General features: G+C 34.2%; 1 protein-coding gene across 4 annotated transcripts in view; it reads right to left on the minus strand.

Moving 5' to 3' along the window:
- Nucleotides 1–23,057, minus strand: part of KTN1 (kinectin 1) — a 111,614-nt gene that overhangs the window by 21,876 nt on the left and 66,681 nt on the right. For 2 of the 4 annotated variants that reach the window (XM_081830475.1, XM_081830474.1), the window contains exons 16-33: nucleotides 22,877–22,914; nucleotides 22,643–22,724; nucleotides 21,773–21,841; nucleotides 16,064–16,098; nucleotides 15,561–15,651; nucleotides 14,824–14,892; nucleotides 14,166–14,203; nucleotides 13,011–13,101; nucleotides 12,779–12,847; nucleotides 11,632–11,669; nucleotides 10,672–10,762; nucleotides 10,527–10,595; nucleotides 10,036–10,073; nucleotides 7,759–7,849; nucleotides 5,539–5,607; nucleotides 4,433–4,470; nucleotides 2,473–2,563; nucleotides 366–452 (exon numbers count right to left, since the gene is read on the minus strand). In XM_081830475.1, the coding sequence (XP_081686601.1) occupies nucleotides 366–452; nucleotides 2,473–2,563; nucleotides 4,433–4,470; nucleotides 5,539–5,607; nucleotides 7,759–7,849; nucleotides 10,036–10,073; nucleotides 10,527–10,595; nucleotides 10,672–10,762; nucleotides 11,632–11,669; nucleotides 12,779–12,847; nucleotides 13,011–13,101; nucleotides 14,166–14,203; nucleotides 14,824–14,892; nucleotides 15,561–15,651; nucleotides 16,064–16,098; nucleotides 21,773–21,841; nucleotides 22,643–22,724; nucleotides 22,877–22,914 (1,194 nt within the window). The remainder of the gene's footprint in view (nucleotides 1–365; nucleotides 453–2,472; nucleotides 2,564–4,432; nucleotides 4,471–5,538; nucleotides 5,608–7,758; nucleotides 7,850–10,035; nucleotides 10,074–10,526; nucleotides 10,596–10,671; nucleotides 10,763–11,631; nucleotides 11,670–12,778; nucleotides 12,848–13,010; nucleotides 13,102–14,165; nucleotides 14,204–14,823; nucleotides 14,893–15,560; nucleotides 15,652–16,063; nucleotides 16,099–21,772; nucleotides 21,842–22,642; nucleotides 22,725–22,876; nucleotides 22,915–23,057) is intronic. The other 2 variants (XM_081830477.1, XM_081830476.1) reach the window with 1 other exon arrangement.

Genomic DNA, 23,057 nt, shown 5'->3' on the forward strand with positions numbered 1-23,057 from the left:
CAAATGCGTTTGTTAATTCAGTTAGATTTTGGGGGGCCAGGGTTTTTACCAAAGTGCCCTTAACCAACCCACGAGGCATACAGTGACAAGAGCTTACTCGGGTAGCATAGGTCTCCTGAGATTCTTCAGTGTAAAGCAGTAATCACCAAAGCTCAAACAATCAGGTAATCATAACAAACTGCATGTTCAAAATTAAAGCTTCAAAGAGTAGATGAAAAAAGCAGAGATGACAGAGATGATAAATGTGGATGATAAGGAGATTTTATATTTAAATTGCAGTAAAATTAAATGCTTTAGTCTGATTTTAAGACAAGCTGCAGATTTTCTCTGTTCAGTGGATTGCTTCTAGGAGTTAGCATTACAACCTTGGAAGTCTTGTTCACTTTGTCCTGCAGCATTTTTTCAGTTGATGCCAATGCTTCCATTGCTTCCCAGTTTTTCTCCCGAAGGTCCTAATCATTTTTAGAAAGAATGATTTCAGTTTATCCATTATTGAAAGATTTTTGCTTTTTTACTTCATCAGTATTTTGCACTGCATTTAAATGCTGGTTACTGCAAAATTATTTCAATGGGAAATATGTATATTAGCAAAAAAATAAAAAGCAATGTTTAGAAGTCTGAATGAGAAAATAAAGATGCCCACTTCCCATGTTTTAGTATACACACCAGATATGCCAGCTATAGAGTAATTATTGTGCACATGTGACAAAGAAGAAAGCATTCAAAAGTAAACACAAACCAAGATAAAAATATGATTTCAGGTACACCAAATATTAAGGGGTTACGGACAGGGCAAATACACAAGTACTGCAAAAAGCTTTACATGTGATTCTTAATCAGGGCCCATTATCACTCAGACTTTCCAACATTTTTTCCTCTACACAGGTTTTATGGAATTAACACATTTCCAGTCTACCTAGGAATAACAGAGTCACTCCCTGTGCCTGCCCATCTCTTTCGGCATGGTCAAATGTGTATGCCGTAAAGCAACCTGACATGAATATATGAGCTACTTGATCGAGGCTGAAAACAGGGAGGCTGGAAGGCTAAAAACCACATTCTCTTGGAAGAGAAACAGAAGTCATGGGAAACTGAAAGATCTATTTTAACAGCATTTCAGTAGCAAATACCAGGAAGGACAATCTGCTATATTTCAGTCTTTCTTCAGATTTAGAAACCTAAAGAGTAGATTAAAAACAAATAAAAAGCCAATAATCACCATCTCCTGAATGCTGACTTATGTGCCCCAACACTGAACTTGGTGCTTCCCATAAATTCTCATTAATCTTCCTAACAACCCTAAGAGGTGTTTACTCCCATTTTATAGATGGGGAAACCACAGCTGCAGTAGGTTAAGAAATGTGGCCAAATATACACAGCCAGGGTAGGGGCCGAACTAGCATGGACCGACGCCGCAATCGGCTGGCTCTTCTCACACGCCCCAGTGCCTGCAGCAGTGCTGCAGCGTTAGACTCGTTTCACTGTGGCCTCCTCATCTCAGAATCCGGGTGATAAAACACACTGAACATGTCCGCAGGTTCGCCTCAGGTTTTGTGCCAAGCGATGCTGTTAGGAATGTTACACAAACATACAAAGGGCAATTCACATACCTAATTTTGACAAACTCAGGGGTGCAAGTACATGTCAACTTGTTAAATTAACAAATTAATGCAAACCTTGAAAAATTAAACTTGCATTAGAAAACACGTATCAATTTCCTACCAATATACCCTTAAGAGATTTCACTAACATTTTTACCTTGCTCAAGTCTTAGCAATCATACTTTTGTGTGCAAAAATTCCTTCTCTAACAAGAATGTTTGGATTCTACTTACAGGTATCACCTTCTGGTCAGAGAGAATTTGAGGAAATCACCTAAATTCACTATTTGTCTATTCAGTAAAAGTATTAGGACTTGAATTTCTTAGGGCGCTATCCCTTCCCATTCTAGTATAAATGTTCTGAGGCCCCTAAGCGCTAATTACCAAAAATCTGAACCATCTGTTAGTTTAAAAGAGGAGGTTCCAGAAGGCTCTGAAAAAACTAATTACTAAAAATACTAGGTTTCAATACTGGGTTACTTTTAATTTACAAAAAGGCTAGCCCAGTCAAATGAAAAGGAGATGCCATTGATTTTAAAATACTGAAATGAAAAAATAATTTTTTCAAATAAAAGTTCAACAGAAAGTCAGTTGTATTTTAAAAAAATAAAAAATCTGAAGCTGTAATAATTATACTTTCAATATCTAAAATGGTAACTAGAAGTATACAAATTAGTCTTTTCATTTATTCATTAAAATATCTGTTCTCCAATAAAATTACTCTAATAATCCTCCCAAAAAAAGGTACACACAAAATAGTACTTTCTTTAAGAAAACTACAGTAGAAGTAAATTTTTAAAAAATGATGAAGCATACTTCATTTCAGTGAAGTAATAAAAAGAAAAGCTTTATTCTGACAAAGATTTGCTTACATTGTTTTTCTTCCTCTGGTGTTCAACAGCCTCCTTCAAAGAATCTAACTCATTCTGAAGAACAGTTATTTCTTTCTCTCTTTCTGAAATTCTAAACCAGAACATGAATACACATAGCAACATTTTAGGTAAACAGTGAACATAGTATTTATTACTACAAAATAAAAACAGCAAGTAGATGATGCTTTGCAAAATGTATTAACTTAAAAGGCAAACTCTTTTAAGCTTAGCTATTAACTGTCACCATAGAAAACCTATTTGTGATGCATTCTTATTTTCAAAAATGACTTTTACAATATGGCATGCTGATATTTGTGCTCAAGAAAAATCATCCCCTTAAGAAGCAGTTCATGAATATATGAACTGCTGCAGTTATAGTTGTTTCTATTTTTATCTGTGGCAGGGAAGTAGCTACTTTCAGAAGAGTGAAAACTGATGTAGACACATTCCCTTCAATATTTTTCCCAAAAGGTAATGAAATCAGTTATGACTTTCTTTAAATGGCTAACCCACAACAAAAGTATGATATTAATGTGAGGTAGGTATCATTTTCATAACATCCTCAGGATTCAGGTTTTTCTAATTCTAATGCATTAGTTAATTCCCAGAAATGCAGAAAGCAATGGCAAAGATTCACAATTCAATTCTGTTATAGTTGAGAGCAGGTTGGGTAGAAAGTTAAATTACAAATAGCTCTTAAGAATAAGGCTCTATATATAAGAGGTTGGCAAATTAGGGCTCTGGGCCCAAACCACAGTCTTTTTTGGTCTGGCCCTCGAGCCAAGAGCTGATTTTATGCTTTTAAAGAATTGGGGGAGAAAAAGGCGGGGGGGATACAAAACAGAACTCTCTGGCCCACAAAACCTAAAATATTCACTACAGGCCATTTACAGAAAAAGTTTGCTGACCTTTGCTCTGTACAAACTCCAGACTCAATTTACCAGTAAATAATTCTAAACTAGTAAACCAACAACCTTGTAAATGAGTCAAGATAAAAGAATATTTACTTTTTATCACCTAATACACTTAATGTGGTTGACATCTAGAATGCTCAAACATAACCAACTTAGCTGAAATGACCTTAAATATACCCTCTTAGAGAAAAATACAAGCCAACAATGAAAGAAAAATGCTTCAGTAAAAAAAAAGTCTCCTTAAGGGGCACCTGGGTGACTCAGTCGGTTAAGCATCCAACTCTGGGTTTCGGCCCCGGTCATGATCTCAGGGTCATGAGATCGAGACCCGCATCAGGCTCCCTGCTCAGCAGGGAGTCTCTGCTTTTCTCCTATGCCCCTCCTCCTTTTCGAGCTTTCTCTAAAATAAATAAATGTGCACCAAAAAATAGAAAAGTCTCTTTAAAAGAAAGCGATCACAGGAGCGCCTGGTTGGCTCAGTCAGTTAAGCATCTGACTCTTGATTTCAGCTGAGGTCACGATCTCAGGGCTGTGAGATTGTGCATGGGGGGCTGGACATGGAGACTGCTTGGGATTCCCGCTCCCTCTCCCTCTGTCCCTATCCTGTTTCTCAGCTCTCTCTTAAACAAAAAAAAAAAGATAAAACTTTTTAAAAAAGCAAGCAACTATAAAGAATGAGATTTGTTTTTTAATGCAGAAGCAGAAACTTATTTGCATCATTCAATTCCACAATGACACCAGAAGGGTAACTAAGATAATTTAAGGTAAATAAGTAAAGCCTTAAATATATATTTTAACTTTATTAGATGTTTTCTAAAGTCCTAAAAACCTCAAGATCTCCCTCAACAAACTCCAAATACCATAAAAATGTACAGCAGTTTGGCCAAGGGCACAGCTAAATGCTAGTGACCTATAGTTCAAGATACCCATATAGAATTAGAAAAATTAGATGCCATTAGAAGTTACATTAAATTCTTATCTGAGAACTGTTTAGCACATAAAAACGATTACCACTTTTCAAACTGTGAATCAAAATTATTACTTACACTTGTAATAGTTCTTCATGTGGGGGAAAAGATGATGCCTATTAAAAGAGTTAAATGTAATTTCAAAACAAAGTTATTTCTACAAGACTACAAAAAATTAAGCTCTTCCTCAGATATAAATTAACAAAGGTAAAAATACTACATATTCTGTATGCCTGTCACCAAGTAATTTTAATAAAAATATGTATAAATTTATAAAACGTACTGAGTACTAAGTCAAATCTTCCTTGCCACTACATAATCTCTTCATTTAACAAGTATTTATCAATTTCCTACTATGTGTAAAGCACTGAGTTAATGCCCTAAATCATCCTACTGTACAATTCTTATTTGACTATATTAAGCTTCCAAAAGCCAAAAAAATACTGTAAGATGAAATCAAAAGAAAAACTAAGAAAAGTTAACTTGCATGTAAACAAATTTTACATAATATGTGTAAGTACACAGACCTTCACATACAGTATTTACATTCCTTAATGCCTACAATCTCCCAAACTGAACTACTATACTATAATCATCTTGTTGAGAAGAACACATTCTTTGGCCCCTCATAATACTCTCTAGCTTACATATGTTCAGAAAAATCAACCTGTATTTTGGTAACATCTTAAAAAAAAAAAATTACACATTTCTATTTTATTTTTACCAAGCAGAATTATACCTTGAAAAAGTATTTTAAATAGTGGTCAACTATTATTCATAACATTACACATTTCCTAGTTTCTCTCCAATTACTAAATTTGAGCGGGGGGGTGGTGGGAAATATGGTATACACCTACATTTAAACTGACCTCTATAGGATTTTAACTGACTTGCTAATAAGAAAAGCATTCTGGAGGATGTGAAAACACAGATATATAAAAGAGCTGGAATATAGATAGTAATATTATTTGCATATATCTTATAAATTATAGATTACTTTATCTTGGATATGGTATAGCAAATTGCTTCTTTTTTTTTTTTTAAGGACATCTTCTAAACACTTACAAATAAAACAAGATATTTTAGTCTCCATAAAAAGGCAAAATGGTTAAGAATACTTACAGTCATGGGTTATATAACTTTTTACGACATAAATGAAAGGCAAGCTACCTAATAGTACCTACCTGTTGGTAGTTCTGTTGCTTAAGTTGCTCGATTTCAGATTTGAACAATTTGTTTTCATCCTGTACTTCCTATTTAAAAAATTAAACATGAATACCTCCACAGAGATTATTTTCCATATAACCTTTCGAAATATAGCATACAAACCAGGGAAATTCTAAAATAGTTTTTTTAAAGTGATCATTTTAAAAGTAATAAGCCCTATTTTAAAATACAGTATAAAATTAGAATTAATCTTGTCATTTGCAATGAGAGGTAGATGGAACTAGAGAGTATTATGCTAAGCAAAATAAGTCAGTCAGAGAAAGACAATTATCCTATCATCTCACTGATATGAGGAATTTGAGAAACAAGACAGAGGATCGCAGGGGAAGGGAAGGAAAAATCAAACAAGATGAAACCAGAGAGGGAGACAAACCATAAGACACTCTTAATCTCAGGAAACAAAATGAGGGTTGCTGGAGTGGAGGGCGGTGGGAGGGATGGTGTGGGTGGGTGATGGACACTGGGGAGGGTATGTGCTATGGTGAGCGCTGTGAATTGTGTAAGACTGATGAATCACAGACCTGTACCCCTGAAACAAATAATACATTATATGTTAAATATATATAAACAAATAAATAAATAAATTAGAAAAAATTATTCAGTACCAATCTGGGAGTATGTCTCAATGGAAGAAAACAGGATCCAGAAATAAATCCAAATACCTCTAAGAATTATAGTATAGAGTAAGGTTTCAGCTCAGCAGGGCAAGTTCTAAGTGACATTTTGGGCTGAATATTTCTCTGTTAACAGGACTGTCCTGTACACTCTAGCATGTTTAGCAGTATCGATGGCCTCCAACCTCTATATGCACTAGCACCCCTCCACCTGCTGTGACAACCAAATGTCTCCAGACATTGTTCCCTGGACAGTAAAACCACTGCAGTAAAGCAGTAATGGATTCTTTAATAATGTGGCTAACCTTTTTTTTTCTCAAGGTTAAAATGTTATTCTCATAACTTACTAAATTACATATGAATAAGACATCAAACAAAAAAGCAAATTATAAACATATCAAAATGTGAAAATATTTTTATAATCATAGAGTAAGAGATACCTTTCATTCCAAGACTTCTCAGGAAATTACTTATATCTGAATACATAAAAGTTTCAAACTTCCAAAAGCAGGGAGGAAAAACACAAATGAAATAAGAAAAATTTAAGAAAACAAATCACTTATGTGACAAAAAGTTAATTTCTCTTATTACGTAAAAAAAAAAATAATTTGGTAAGAAAAATGTGGGAAAAATTAAAGGCCAATTAATAGACAAATGAAGTACTTAACTTCTCTCACAATCAATGCAAATTAAAACAATCCAACCATCTTTCAATCATAATACCAAATGTTTTCATCTTTGTCAGTGTTGGGAGAGAATAAAAAGGAAATGGCCCTCTACGGGTGTAAATTTGTTAAAACACTTTTGGAGGGTGATTTGACATTATCTAACAATATTAAAAATGAATCCACTTGGCAGAGAAAGAGAACGTAACAGAACTAACACTTGGAGCCAGAAATGTGAGCAAGAGTGGTTGGAGACAATGCAGCCATCTAAATTTTGCTATCATTTCAAATTAATGTTCTGTAAGTATTTTCAATATTAACAACATGGAGATGAGGAGATAATGGATTTTCAATTTTAACTACCTCTTTTCAAAAAGAAAAAGAAACTGCATAAAACTTTGACCCAAAATTTCACTTCCTGGAATTTTAAATATAGATATACTAGCAAAAGTACTGAAAATGCACACACCAGGATATTCACTGTTGTAATAGGAAGCACAACTCTAAATAATCTAGGCATCCATAAACCAGGATTGGTTAATATAAATGATGGTAGATGCTACAACAGAATACCACAAAGCCATTAAAAGTTGAAGACAGAAATGTGCTTATGTGGAAAGATCTAAAAAACATTAATAATTGAGGGAGAAAAAGCAAATACAAACGTGCATATAGTTAAATACAATGTGTTTAAGACAAGTACACACAACATATTTTATGAATGGGCACTTTCCTCAAAAGATACACAAATAATTGATAGTTTTCTGAAGAATGAGACCCAGTATCTGGCTGGGAGGAAAGAGTCTCTATCCTATTTTCTTTTGTGGTAGTTAAAATTGTTTAAAATATGCAAAGACAATAATTCACACAATAATTAATTTTAACTAAATATATTCACCTGTAACAGCTTTGTTTTGCTAGAAAGATCACTCTCCTTCTCTTTTAGTATAGTTTCTATTCTCTTCATTTCATTTTCCTTTTCTTTCAACCTAGAATTTTTATAAAGACCTTATATTTAGTTATACACATAAAAAGGACAACCAGACTTCAATATCACCCCTAAGGAAAAAAAGATAGCAGAAACAATGTCTAACAGCTCTTTTTTCCCAGATTACACCAATTTACAAATTTGTTTTAAAAAAACATTATTTCCAGAATCACTCAACTCAAAATACATCATAAAACTGCTGCAGTTTATTTCATAGTTAACATTTCTTAAGCAACTATGGCTTTATCTAGGAAGAAAATCTAAAATCTAAAATAAAAAAAATAAAGCCATAATTAGTTGACCCAGGAATTTACAATATGCCCAAGCCTTTGTAAAGCGATGCTACATATAATTTAATCTAGTTCTCCCTACCCAACACAGATTTAAGTCTTTATCTACCTCATGTGAATCGCAATGCCCTTGTCATCCTAAACAGACCTCTAGCATAACGCTCAACATTATTAAAATGATCTGTTTATCTATTTCCTCAGGGCATTAGCCATTTCAGTATTGCTGTGCCACAGGGCACAAAACAGATATACTCAGTATCTTTGCTGAATTGGAAGTTATTTTTATCCCACCTTAATGTAGAAAGAACTTCAAAATGTTTATAGGTCTATATGAAAAATGACAAAGAAGCATACACACACACACACACATAAGTTGGGGGGGGAAACCCCAGCAAAACTTAAATACATATTGTTAAGTGAAAGAAGCCATTCTGAAAACCTATATTCTGTAGGACTTCAACTATATGACACTCTGGAAAAGACAAAATTATGGAGACAGTAATTATGGAGATCAGTGGCAGCCAGAGATTGGGGGTGGTAGGGGTGGCGGCTGGAAGAAGGAAGGGATTAATAGGTAGAGCCAGGAGATTTTTAGGACAGTGAAACTATTTTGTATGATACTGTAATGATGGATACATGTTTTTATACATTCCTCAAAATCCACAGAAGAGTGAACCCTAATGGAAACTACAGACTTTAGTTACTAACAATATTTAGACACTGGTTCAATTGTAATAAAGGTACCACACTAATGCAAGATATAACAAGAGAAACAGGGTGGGGGTGGGGGAAAATAGGAACTCTGTACTTTTCTCTCAATTTTCTGTAAACCTAAAATTGCTCCCCCCACCAAATTCTTTTATTTTTTTTTTTCAAAAGATTTTATTTATTTGATACAGAGAGCACACAAGCAGGCGGGGAGGGACAGAAGGAGAGGGTCAAGCCAACTCCCTGCTGAGCAGGGAGCTTGCCACAGGGCCCATCCCAGGACCCTGAGGTCACGACCTGAGTTGAAGGCAGACACTTAATCCATTGCGCCACCCAGGGGCCCCTATTAACTTTTTTAAAAAAGAAAACTGTGATGCAGAAATAGATTTAAAATCACATACTTTAATGAATTATATACCTACTACAAATGGGCCAGAAATTGTGTCTCTAAGCTATTAGCAAATGAAACAAAAGTACCTTGATAATTATACAATGCCCCCATGATAAACAATTAGCTGTACAAATGAGAATTTTAGTGTCAAGAATAGAGACATCTCCTTTGTCTTCATAAAGACAATGACCTAATATCCTCAATGTCTTACTTTTAAAGACCCCGTTTCAAAGCGCTACTTCTTAAACATCCATAAAGATTGATGGCATCACAGCAGAATCTCTTAAAAATAATTCTATAGCATGCCAAATAGATGAAGTCCAGGTATCCTTCTCACCACTGTGAACGGATTTAGTTAGCTTAAATTAAGAGAACAGACTTTTTAAGACAAAAATTTTCTAGGATGAACATCTATTAAGACCGATACCTCCTATGCTGATCAGACTCAATATTTTTACTCTTTAGCACAGTAACTGGTATGACAACAGATATTACTCTCCTCAATAATCAAGTTACTTTCTTAGAGATTCAATAATCTTCATCAAGGTTTTAACTATGATTATCTTCTGGTTGATGGGTTTGAAGGGCTTGGAAAGGATAAAGTCCCCAGGTATCTGAAAGCACTGAAAGAGACTCTGTTTTATTATACCAAAAGAGACTTATTAGCTTATTTGCCTCTGGACTTTAATTCCTAATTTAACAAGAAATGACTAAAAAGAAACTCATCATGATATTCAAGTACATTCTGCAAAATAATGAGAAGTTCCTCTTTAAAATGCTAGCTAAAATTATACTTACACAGTCTCAAGTTCTTCAAATCGTGATGCAGAACATGCCTAAGAAACAGATTCACATTTTTAATTCTAACATCAAAAAGATCAGGTACTACAAAGTACGTATTCTATATACAAAACACCAATAAAATAAAAACAAAAATAAATAAAAACATAATTATATGTTAAAATTAGGCCATTTATAAAACAAAGATAGAATGAACTTTATTTAACTATTTTTTATATCCATTTCTTAAAGGATTACAGATTAATATACCAATTAAACACATACTTAAGAGTCAATCTCAAAAAGGACAGGAAATGCTTTTAGGCTTAGGTTGACAAATCAGGCAAAAGACTTGACAAAGATAAAATTTAACTTATTTTATCAACAACACAACTATGGTACAATAATTTTTATGGCAAGTAAACTCAGAGAAGATACTAACTTCTTTATTTTCTAGCATGGTAAAAAAGAGACCCCTCATTTGGTCTGGTAATCTGTTTATACTATACCTCTTTCAAGTTACGCTGTGCTACCTCCTGAACATGAGCTTTTAAAGATTTGTTTTCTTCTTGAAGATCCTGAAAAAGAATTGGTATGAATGGAATTGATATTCAAGTATAAAAAAGGTGTTTACTTTTGTTTTTAACTTCTCACCTGTAACCATTTCCCTCGATTAGCTAGGTCTTTCTCCTTCTCTTCTAAAACAGTCTTCATGGTATTCAACTGTTCCTCCTTTCCTTTTAATCTGAAAATAAGTTAGTAAGAACTATCAGTGAAAATATTACAGAACTATACAAAACAAAATTACTGGCGACTGGAGAAGTAGATTTTAGGTTGTACTTACAGCCCAAACTGACAGAAAATAAACTAAAAAACAAGTATTTTAAGTATAAAAGCATACAAGATTTTGCAGATAATAAATAAATTAAGAAGTATAGGACGATTAGGGTGCCTGGGTGGCTCAGTCAGATAAGCGCCTGCCTTCAGCTCAGGTCATGATCCCAGGGTCCTGGGATCTAGCCCCACCGGGAGCCTGCTTCTCTCTCTTCCTCTGCCCCTCCCCCTGCTCATCTTGTGTTTTCTCTCTTTCTCTCTGTGTGCTCTTTCTCAAATAAAATCTTAAAAAAAAAAAAAAAGGTATAGGATGATTAAAGAAAAAAGTTCCATCTATCCCTGCAGATCCAGACATTGAATAAATTAGGGTAGCCCTACTCTCACCCCATATCACCCCATAAATCAATACCAGCAAATTTAGATAGCTTATTACCTCTGGTTTGGCTATGAAATATATAGTCAGTTTCACAGTGGCTATTAAAATGGGCAAAGAGCAACATCTCAGTCTGAGGTCATATTCAGATTATAAATTATGAAAAATAAGACTTTCCACTCTATCCCCATTCCCATCAAAAAGCTTAAGTTAAATCCTAATGAAAAACTTAAAACCATAACTTTTTGAGATATAATTTCATATTCCTAAAAATACTACTTGAAATTAAATAAAAAGAAGCTATGATTTTCATTATAACTGTATTTGATTTGTATTTGACTTGTACATACTTGTATTTAACTTGTGGAAAAAAGATATTAAAGGGAAATGAGAGAAATGGTACTTACAAGTTCTGAAGCTCCTGAATTTGAGAAGTAATAGATAACTGAAATACAAAGAAAAAAAGCAATTTATAATTCATTCAATTGACCTTTAGTTTTATGATAAACTTTAAAATGTGTACACTTCAAATTACAAAGATCCTAGCTGAATTATTCATGCCGAAATGAGAGGTGTTTGGATTTTGCCTTCTCTTGATTCAAATGACAGTAAGAGTAACAAAATAAAAATATGAGTAAGTCTAAATCATGTGGTAATTCTAAAGTTGTGAAAATTAGAGTATTAACTGTACATATACCTCTCTACTGTATCAGAGCTCTTCTTTCCAGTCTTCAAAGCCATCTATCTACTCAACAGTACTCAACATTGTGCTCCCTTTTTTTTTTTTTTTTTTTTATTAAATCATACACAGTAATTCAACAGCAACTTTTATCCCCCACTGTCTTCTCATAGTTCCTTCAGATTTTGGCTTAAATGTCAGTTCCTCAAGAGATTTTCCTAACCTCTCAGTCTATATTAGAGAACTGTGATCTTTTTATCATACCCTGTTTCTTTCAACACATGATCTTAAATCATTAACACAGTGCTTTCACAAGTAGAACAACTCAGGAAATACTGTTGAATAACTCTGTTGGATGAATGGATGAATCCTCACTTCCATGCAATCTCACTCCTTTTTCAGTGAAGCTTTTATCAGATTAAATTCACCAAAACCCATCTATGTCCAGTAATCTCAGCTACCTCTGAAATCCCCCAACAAACTTTGTACTTTGTTCTCTAAACAAAGGTTGAGCAATACATATTCTATAACAAAACATTTTAATCCATGCAATTAAAAAAAAAAGGTTAAAAAAGATTTACCAAACTGTTTTGTTTAAGTTGGCAAACTAAAATGAAACATTAATACAGAAAACTTTCTAGAAAAGAATCTTTAAAAGTAAAAAAATATATTGAATAAAATATCAAGAACACTTTCTCAAATCAAGCATAAATAAATAAATAAATAAATAAATAAATAAATAAATAAAAGTACATAACCCAAAATACTTACAGCATACTACTAAAAGTTTTTTCTGAGTACCAAGAAAAAACCAAATAGCTCATAAATACACATACACTAAGAAATCTGTCATGCTATGGCTCTGGGATTTTTACCTGTTGAGCCTTTTCAAGCTGGGTATTTCCTATTTCTTCTTTTAGAGCCTCTATTTCCTGTTTCAAATCCTTGACAATGACAAAACAGACAAGATTGGACAATGGAAACACAGAAATTGACATAAAATGCAATGTACAGACAAACACATGAAATTAAATGATATTCACTAAAGTTGATAAACAAAAAAGAAAAAAAAAAAACCCCAACACACAGTTTTCTCTCTCCCAATACCTGAATAGTTTTCTCCTTATTAGCAACTTTGAGAACTTCTGCTTCCAGAAGCTCTTCCACAGACTTGATCTTTCCATCCTTTTCATGAATCCTTAGATGAAGAAATGCAGTACTGAACTTTAATAGAAATCATCAAGATCCACCAAGACATAAAAAAACAGCACCAACAGGGGTCATCCAAATCAACTCTTCCCATTTTAAGTAAAACGGCAACGTATCTTGCAGATAAGAAGGGAAAAAATACTTGAAGTCTTCCTAGAGGGGTGCCTGGGTGGCTCAGTCGGTTAAGCATACATACCACTCTCCATTTTCGCTTGGGTCATGATCTCAGTGTGCTGAGATCAAGCCCAGCGTCAGGCTCAGCACTAAGTGTGGAGGCTGCTTAAGATTCTCCCTCTCTCTCCCTTTGCCCCTGCCCACCCCCTCTTTAAAAAAAGGGGGGGGGAGTATTCCTAAATGAGAATTAATCAGTAAATACCAGATGGCTAAAGCTGATACACACAAAGAGAAGCAGGTGACCTGCTTTGAAAGTGCACAGAGAATGTTAATAAGACTTGCACCCTGAAGAACACTGGGAAGAATCAAGTTTCTCTCAATAATACTGGCTTCCAGAGTTCTGAAAGCAGTGGCAGAACGTATACACAATATGGCATCAAATTTACAGTGTTCAAGAAGAGGATACATGCTCTCTATATCCAGTATAACCTAGTTGTTTTTTTTAATAGTTCTTACTGCAGAAACAGAAAATTAACAATTTGATGCCATAAGTTAAGAAAATGAATGGAATCAATTATAGAAACAGATGTTTTAGCAATCACACTGCACTAGGAAAGCACAGCTAGGGCGCCTGGGTGGCTCAGATGGTTAAGCGTCTGCCTTCGGCTCAGGTCATGATCCCTGGGGAGCCTGCTTCTCCCTCTGACCCTCTCCCCTCTCATGCTCTTTCTCTCTCGCTCGCTCTCTAAAAAATAAATAAAATCTTTAAAAAAAAAAAAAAAAGGAAAGCACAGCTAAATTCCCTTAATCCATCAGTAAAAAATTCTAGAGTGAAGGTTAAACTAACATACAGCTGTTTAAATTGCACAAAACAAGATTTATGAGCACTAAGAAAATGGACCAAAAGAGAAAGACCAGTTTAAAAATGTCATCACTTACACTTTCTTAAGTTCTTCAACTAGAGATGCAAAAGAAACCTGGAAATAGGAAAGTATCCTACTTAGTAATTTGCTCAAAATATAAATGAATTCAGAAATAGAAAAGTATATTATCCTTAAGTTTTCCACTATACCAAAATCCAAATGAGAACAGTAAACCCAGGAATTGATTCTTTCTAGGTTTTTTTTTTTAATGTTATAATTATGAAAATTAAAAGCACTCTGAAAGTAGCTTTAAGGCTACTGATGGTTAAGTGTAGGCCAAAAGAAAAATCAACAGATACATGTTACAATTAAAAATTCTAACCAGATAAGAAGAAAATACAACTAGGAAATTGCCTATTTCAGACAGCTTCTTCTACTGCTATTTAGAGTCTTTCTTTATATTTGTACACTCAAAACTTTTGTCACTTCAGTAAGTAGCAATGACATCCTATCTAAAGTACTCTACCCAGGGCCTGGCATACAGCTATTATTCAATAAATTGCAGCTTCTAGTACTGTTAATCAAGTCCCTAATCATTCACAGATTAAAACTATGATTGACAAATTCCACACTGGTGAAAAGGAGGAATAAACAACAGACCTGCTCTATATGAACATAACAGGTCTGTGCATTGTTTAAAAGAGAACAGTTGCAGGATCTACTGAATACATTACCTGATCATTTTGCTTAGCCTTTAAGTCTTGAACTTCTTTCGTCAGAGATGAATTTTCTGTTCTTAATGCCTTTTTCAAAGATACAGAAGCGTAACACACTTTTACTTTCTAAAAAATTAGCTATCTTCAAAATATCCTAATTTCTCATTTTTCTTTAGCTGCTTCTTTCCCTCTCTGGAAGGCCCTTGTCACATGTCTACAATTCTGTAACTTCTGGAGATAGCCATTTAATTCATTTATCCCCACAAGTATTTCTACTTATGTTTCCACAACCTCAAGAGCACACAGTATACCACTTGTAAAGTCATTTCTCCCCCTAAACTCAAATACATCTTTAAACATTTCTTCCAGCAACCCTGTCCTAATCAAGTTAGTTAGGACTAATGATAATCACAAAACAAAACTGGAGTCTCTCCTTTCCCTGGCCTCCAATACTATTTCATGAACTTATGAAGTCTGTTAGTTATCATTTGGGCATGGTGGAGGTGTGGAAGCATAAATTACAAACCAAAAAAAAAGTGTCTATTTCATTAAGATAGTGAATGCTACAATCAACTATGCATTTTTGTATTCCTAATAAAATGTTAAATTTAATGGAAAAAGGGTATCATATATTCATTAAATGTGGATAAATAATATTAAGTTTTAAAAGTTATGGGAAAAATCTTAAATTACAGTAATCCCCTTCATGTTCACTGACAAACCACAAGGAAAACAAATGTACAAAAATGTTTTACATTCAGTTCCTCCTCTTTTGTGGCCACTTGAATAAGTCCAGTTTCAAGTAGTTCTTCTACAGTCTTCAACTTCTCATCTTTTTCTTGAATACTGAAATCATAAATTTAAAACATATTAACTATTTTTCAAGGTAAATGCTATCACTGCTAAATATTTTCTATCAATCAACTCCTGTGTCCCTCATTTCTTATAAACTTAATTCTAGGAAGGTTTCTGAGGATCTTTGATCATGGTCTAAATGTACTTCTTTACCAATAAGTAAAATGTGTTCAAGTAATACATGCTTATTTAGGCTAGCCTAAATAAATAAAATCATTGCCACACCAACACCACAAACCTAATGTAATCCCAAATCAAACCAATCAACAGCATACCACCTTCTTCCATTATGAAGTACAAAGAGCACTTTAAGAATCTAGGTTAATATAGTTAATAATTCTGTTACCTCAAATTTGGTAGAAATGAGTCATTAAAATATAATAAGAAAAACTTAAACTCTTACCATTTTTCCATTTGTTCCACAACATCTTTATTAGGCTAAAATAAAAATCACCCAAAAAAAGGAAAAAGTTTAATTTTACTAAGTTTGCATGAGGCAAAACTAGTTTAAAAATATAATTCTATGAAAATTGTTTAAATTAGATCCAAAATTTAGGAAGGTGATCTACACTTGAAGACTGCTAATAATTAAAGAATTATTTAATCCAGAAAACACAAGACAGAAGAGAAGCAGCTACACAAAAGACACAGAAAAAGATAAAGTATACTATGAGCTAGCAAAATGAGTTAGTTTTTAATTGCCATAAAAGAAAATCTTAAGAATAAAGAAGAGGGGCGCCTGGGTTGCTCAGATGGTTAAGCTTCTGCCTTCGGCTCAGGTCATGATCCCAGGGTCCTGGGATCGAGCCCCGCATCAGGCTCCCTGCTTGGCGGGAAGCCTGCTTCTCCCTCTCCCTCTGCTGTTGCCCCTGCTTGTGCTCTCTCGCTCTCTCTGTCAAATAAATAAATAAAAAATCTAAAAAAAAAAAAAAAATAAAGAATAAAGAAGAGAGGGCGCCTGGGTGGCTCAGTCGTTAAGCGTCTGCCTTCGGCTCAGGTCATGATCCCAGGGTCCTGGGATCGAGTCCCACATCGGGCTCCCTGCTCGGCGGGAAGCCTGCTTCTCCCTCTCCCACTCCCCCTGCTTGTGTTCCTGCTCTCGCTCTCGCTCTCTCTCTGTCAAATAAATAAAATCTTTAAAAAAAAAAAAAAAAAAGAATAAAGAAGAAAATTTGCCTTAATTCTATGTCAATTCTGTTCTTCAAATATGAAAAATCCAAGGCTCTAAAGCCTTGAAGATGAGGAAGGAGACTTTGTTCTTTCTTCTTCTAAATTGATTTTTTGACTTTTTAAAAACTAAGGTGTAATATTTATATGGGCAAGTACAAAACTCCTGTATACAAATCAATTAATTTTTAACATGTAGATATTATGTGACTACCACCTAGACCAATATATAGAATGTTTTAAAATTGATTATAAATTGCAGGAGCAACACATGAATATATTCTCTTTGTAAGGCATTAAAACATGACATGTAAGCTGACCCCCACTTTTAACCACTTCCCTTCTAGCATCTCCCCAGAAACACAAAAGTCCCCACTGCTATAATTTATTTTGTATCCAGAAGAGGGGCTTCCTCCTTAGCATTCCCAAGCCTTCGGGCAGCTAAGCAGCCTACCAAAACAGACTTCGGGTGTTTTGCTTTGAACATTTTTTCTGCCCATCCCATTCCCTACCTGTACTCTAATTTTGCTAGTTTCTTACTTTTCCCCCAATTTTATTATAACCATTTTCACAAATACTATTAATTTTTCCATTGCCAAATCCAAGTCCTAAGACTCCACTTCTTACATATTTCCAAAATTAACCCCCTTTTCTTCAATGCCTTAGGTTAGGCCCTCGGCTTCATTCATCTCAAATATCACAGTACTGCACTATTCTTCTCTCTGCCTGCTGCCTATAAGGAATATTTTGTGAGGGATACAGGAAGAACTTCCCAATGGGAAAAATTTCCCTATCACCAGAAAGGAGACGGAGCTGTCAAAAGTATATTAAGTCAGGTTTATAAACTATGAAAATAAATCATGCAACAAGTTTACAAATCTTTCACCAAGATGGGTTTTTGTCCATCTTTATTTTTGATGATGGCCATCTCATATAAGATTGAACAGGTGCAGTTGGGTGGCTCAGTCAGTTAAGCACTGGACTCCTGATTCCAGAGGAGATCATGATCTCGGTCGAGAGATTGAGCCCTGCATCGCGGCTTCACGCTGGGTGGGGAGCCTGCTTGGGATTCTCCCTCTCCCTCTGCCCCTCCCCCACCACCTCTCCCCACTCCCACCCAGCTAACACACACACTGTCTCTTAAAAAAAAAAAAAAAAAAAAAAGATTTAACAAAAAATTTGTGACTGTGTATGGTGATGAATGTTTACTATTAACCAGACTTATTGTTGTGATCATTTCACATTATCTACACATAAGCCCATCTCAAACTAATGTTTTATGTCAATTACATCTCAATTAAAAAAAGACAACACTATTAAGTCCAAGTTATCTGCACCTTAATCACTTATTGTATTATACCTTTAGTCCTACACACTTCTCCCCCACACAAATTCAAATACCTCATTATTATCAGAGTGATCTAAAATGCTGACAAAATACTTATTCATCCTTGCAATATCTTTCAGGGATTTACCAACATGCTAAATCAAGTTCATGGTCCGTACACAGCATACAAAAGTCCTTCATAATCAGGCCTTAGCCAATCTTTCTCTACTCCTTACACTGCATACTTTGCACTTCTACAACATGCCAGTTAACTCTGAATACACCATTTTGGCCACACACCGCCATGACTTTTAACACTGTATTCCCTCAGCCTGGATTTCCCTTTAGCTGTTGGGCAAGTTTGGCAGGCCCTTCTCTGTGGTACCTCTTCACCCTCACTGTCCTTCAGATAGAATTCATTATCTCTTCCTCTAACCCTGTACCACAGTTCAAAAATTTTATTCATCATACTTTTCTGTATTACGTATCTATCTCCACACTAAAAGCCATATTCCTGAAGGCAGGAACCAAGTCTCATTCATCTCTGTAGCTTCAGCATGGAGCACAACATCTAGCATATACTCAATTCATAAACATGTAAACATGTAATGAAATTAATTTCCTTTAACAAAGTTACAGTTTAACATGTACTGTTGCTCATCACCTTATCAAATATTCAATTGCAGAAAAAGTGACCAGCTTAGCATCCATACAACCTTTTTACTTTATATATTATTGGCCTAACCCAATCCAATTTTGTTCTCCCCAGATGATTTCCAAAACTACATTTTATACAATAATAAATAAATAATAAATTCTTTTGCAATAAAACACAAACAGGCAACAGGGCAAAGAGAAAAAATTTCCTACTCCTATAGTTTTTACTTAATAAAAATCTACTAAAGAATAAAAATGCTGCTCCTTTGCTACAAAAAAAAAAAAAAAGGATAACTCAGAACCCTGCCTCCCCAGAAGTTTTATTTTATTTTGAATAAATGAGATCCTAGTAACTGATTTATTTGCATCACTGGGATTATCATACAGGCTTATATCCACATGGAGCCTTCCCTTCTTTAATGTCTAAACAGGTTATCTTACCTGGTATTTGTTGTCTTTCTGCCTCCTACACCTAAAGAAACAACAACTTGGCACCATCACTGATTTCTGATTCAATAAGCTCAATCTTTTCCTCCCAGATAAAAATCCATGGAGCAAAAAGACTGATTTTTTTTTTTTTTTTATGTAACTAAACTGTTTATCTCTCAACTGTCACTTAGAATTCTGACTGCTGGATAGGAAGGGGTTAAAGAAAGGTGGAAATCGAAGAAATTAAGATTATACTAATCTTCATCTCTTCTTTCACTAGTGATAGCAATAAAAATGACCAGAGAAGAAGCCAAAGAGATGGTTCTTTGGTCTGCCGAGAGCTAAGTCACAACTATAACCAAAATACACCATCATAGTTACATGCTTTCTAAACTATTTTTAAAAGAGAGAGCTTTAAGAACAAGAAAAATTCTAAGAATTACCAAAGAGCAAATCTTAAATTAGTACCACAAAGTAAGTTTTCCCTAATCAAATTCTTTGAAATAAATTTTAAAAATGTGGCTATAAAATTTTGTTTTGTGGACTGTTCATTTAACTTCCTAAAACTATTCTTCATTAAAACAAAACCTATCTCATGAAAAAAGTTGTTATTTTAACAGAATATCTAAAAGTACATGGAAACCTTAGTAGTAGATAGAAGGCTGATTCAGTTAAGGTAGAAATTAGGGGGTTTTCTTTTTTAATATTAACTTCCACACATACGGGGAATTTTACGTAAGATATTAGAATGGCAATTCTTAAGTCATCATATTCTCTTTAAGGAAAAGAAAAATATAAGGCTAGTGGTTTTGTTCTTGTCTAATGATGGAGAATACATTTTTAGTACAGAACTAAAAGATTAAAAGATTCTAAAAGTTAAAAGATTTGTAAAGATTCCTGTTTTTTTTTTACGTGTAATAGTTACCAGCACCTTTAATAGTGGAATTCCAGGACAGAGTCATACATTTCTAGGCATTTGTTTTACCTCCCGTGAAGTTAATTTAAGGAAGTATTTAAAACCTTATACACTGAAATAAGTGTTCCAGAATCTCTATAACCAACTCACAACTCAACATTCTGCTTTTTTGGGTAAGAAGTAAAACAACCAAAAATCATCAATCACATTTTACCTCTTCCAAGTCATTAATGTTGCATCTCACACCTGGTATTTTATGTAGCTACTAAAATTTTAAACGCTGCCAGCTAAACTGTAACCAGAGACTGTAAGATACAGCCAGACTTCAGAGATGATAAATTGAGGGGAAGAATTCTTACAATTGATGAAATGTATTTTATAAGCTACACCAAAACAATGAGAAACAAGAATAAGATTTAAGAATAAGACTTAAAAAATTATTTTAGGATTACAGTGGCATGAAGTCATGTCCCTGCACTGCACTAAATATCATCAGTTTACCATTATCTCCTCTACTGCCTTTTGTTTGCAAGGGTAAACTATATACAAAGTGATAAAGAATACTCAAGGCACTTACTAACATATTCAAGAGGGGGAGGAGAATAAGTAGATTATTTCTTAAACAGATGTTAACAAATACTTCCACAGTATTTGGCACAGCTACTTTACACTAATTCAATACCTGCACAATGTGAATTTTAAAATAAAAAAGAAAGCATGCATCTGTGAAAGGAAGTGCTATCATTTGCAGTAACTTACATTTCAGTTTCTAATACAAGCTCCCAAATTTAACACTATTAGAAAAACATTCAAAGCTTCTATTTTAATGTGTCATCTAATATCAAGAGTTTCTAGAATATTTTTAAACACTGCAATCTGAAGAGCTCTGTAGGAGAAAAGTCTGAAGTCAACTCTTAGGAACAGCCATAGGATGGACACTGCCTGGGGCTCTAGTTTATGAAGCCATGCTTACTAAGGCTGCTATAGTTTTGATGGCTTGCTATAAATATAGAAGAGTCTGATGACAGCAGGAGGTAGAGAGGAGATGAAAAAATAAATATTCCAAGGGAAAGCAATTAAGGTTTAAGATGCCTGCTTAATGCCAATCACCAGGCTAAGCACTACACATAAACTTCCCCATTTAAATCTAACAAGCTTATGATGTAAATAAAATCTCAGTGTGAAAGATTTGGAATGAAAGGTCTCAGAAAGGTTAAGCAATTTGATCAACATCACTACGCTTTTAAGTGCTGGTAGCAGGTTTCAAACCCACTCTTTTTTAAGAAACCATGTTGCCTTAGAAAAAAGGCTCCAAAAGTGAAAGATTTTTATCCTGAGAGCCAAATGTATCAAAATGACTTAAATGCTTTTTATGTATTCTATTGCACTTTTTTTTAAGTGCTTATAAAAAGGAAGTGAGCATTAGCTTCCCCTCAGGGAAGAAAAAATATTTTCCTTAGACACTTGATAAGCACAAGATGAACAGAAATGCAATGAAAAGATACATCCATACTTGAGCAAAACTCCTCAAAATGAACGAGTTGGTTAATATTTAAGAAGAACCAGATCTTTTTAATATTAGATATTTCTGCCTTGTAATTCAAGAAAAGCCTTACCTGTTCAGAAACAAGAGTTTGTAGCTTCTGAACTTCTAATTGTAATGCTTTGTTTTGGTCATTTAGAATCTGAAAAAAGAAATCTCAATTTACTGTTTTATTAAGAAAAGATAACAAAGCAATCATTTGAATAGGTTAAAAAAAATCAATTCCCCCCAATTCAAACCCATATTATCCCTTCAAGTATTCTTAAAGTGACAGGTGAATTATATACTGATATAACAATGCAAATCTCATGTGGTTTCATTTTTCATTTTCAGTGAATATATTTCCAAAATATAGAAATACAGTACTAGTATAAACTACATGTACAATGACCTCTAAAACAAGTTTCGACTAAGCCCCCCAATTCAGTCATGTGCTTTATCCCAAAACAGTGTTTCACATGTATTTCAAAGAACTGAAACCACTTGTGCCAATGGATTCCGGGAAATTCTCCTTTCTTAAGTGAATATTTACAGGATTCTTATTAAATAAAAGCAAAAAAAAAGGAAGAAGAAGAATGCAAGTCTCATACACATGATGAGGCACCCCAGCAATAAGACTGCTTTCCAATACTCAAGCTGAGCGGCCGTGGCCACAAGCTAGCACTGCACCGACAATGGAGGCAGTTAAAACCATCACAAACTACCAACTGGAAACTACAGCAAAGACTGAAGCAAAACAAATATCAAAAGTCTATTATAAGAACAGATAAGATAATCTAGGCAAAAAGTGTATGATAACATTCACTGTCTGTATAAGCCCAAATAAACTATAGAAACATTGCTTCAGGGTGATTTCATATAAAAAACTAGTATTTCTAGACTCACTTCAACTGAAAACTATAGAAGGTTGTTCTAAGCTCAGTTGACAAGCTTAATCACAAACCTTAAAGTCTTCCATTTTGTTTGAAATTTCACACTGCAGCTGTTCTTCAAGCAATCTTATTTGATCATCCTTAACATGAATACTGAGAAAAAAAAATCAATCAAAATAATTCATACATTCAAAGGTTTACATAAATTATATGCACAACTATCAGTTATGAGTACCAATAACTTCTGCAATTATACTTGAATATAAATGTACGAATGGCTCCATGTACAGCAACGCTTTACTCACCTTTTTTGCATCTTTTCCAGTTCATGTGCAGCAGCAGCCTGTGTTTGGAATGGGATGAGAATTAAACCATTTCTTAGGAAGCACTCCAAACTATTCTTTCCCTTATTTTTATATACCAAAAAGCTGTATTTCCATATATTTGAAGTAAAAGTTAAAGCAATATCTACACATTTCTGTAATA

The sequence above is a fragment of the Leptonychotes weddellii genome, chromosome 9, assembly GCF_054177405.1.
Source record: "Leptonychotes weddellii isolate Sample4059 chromosome 9, ASM5417740v2, whole genome shotgun sequence".
Taxonomy (NCBI): domain Eukaryota; kingdom Metazoa; phylum Chordata; class Mammalia; order Carnivora; family Phocidae; genus Leptonychotes; species Leptonychotes weddellii.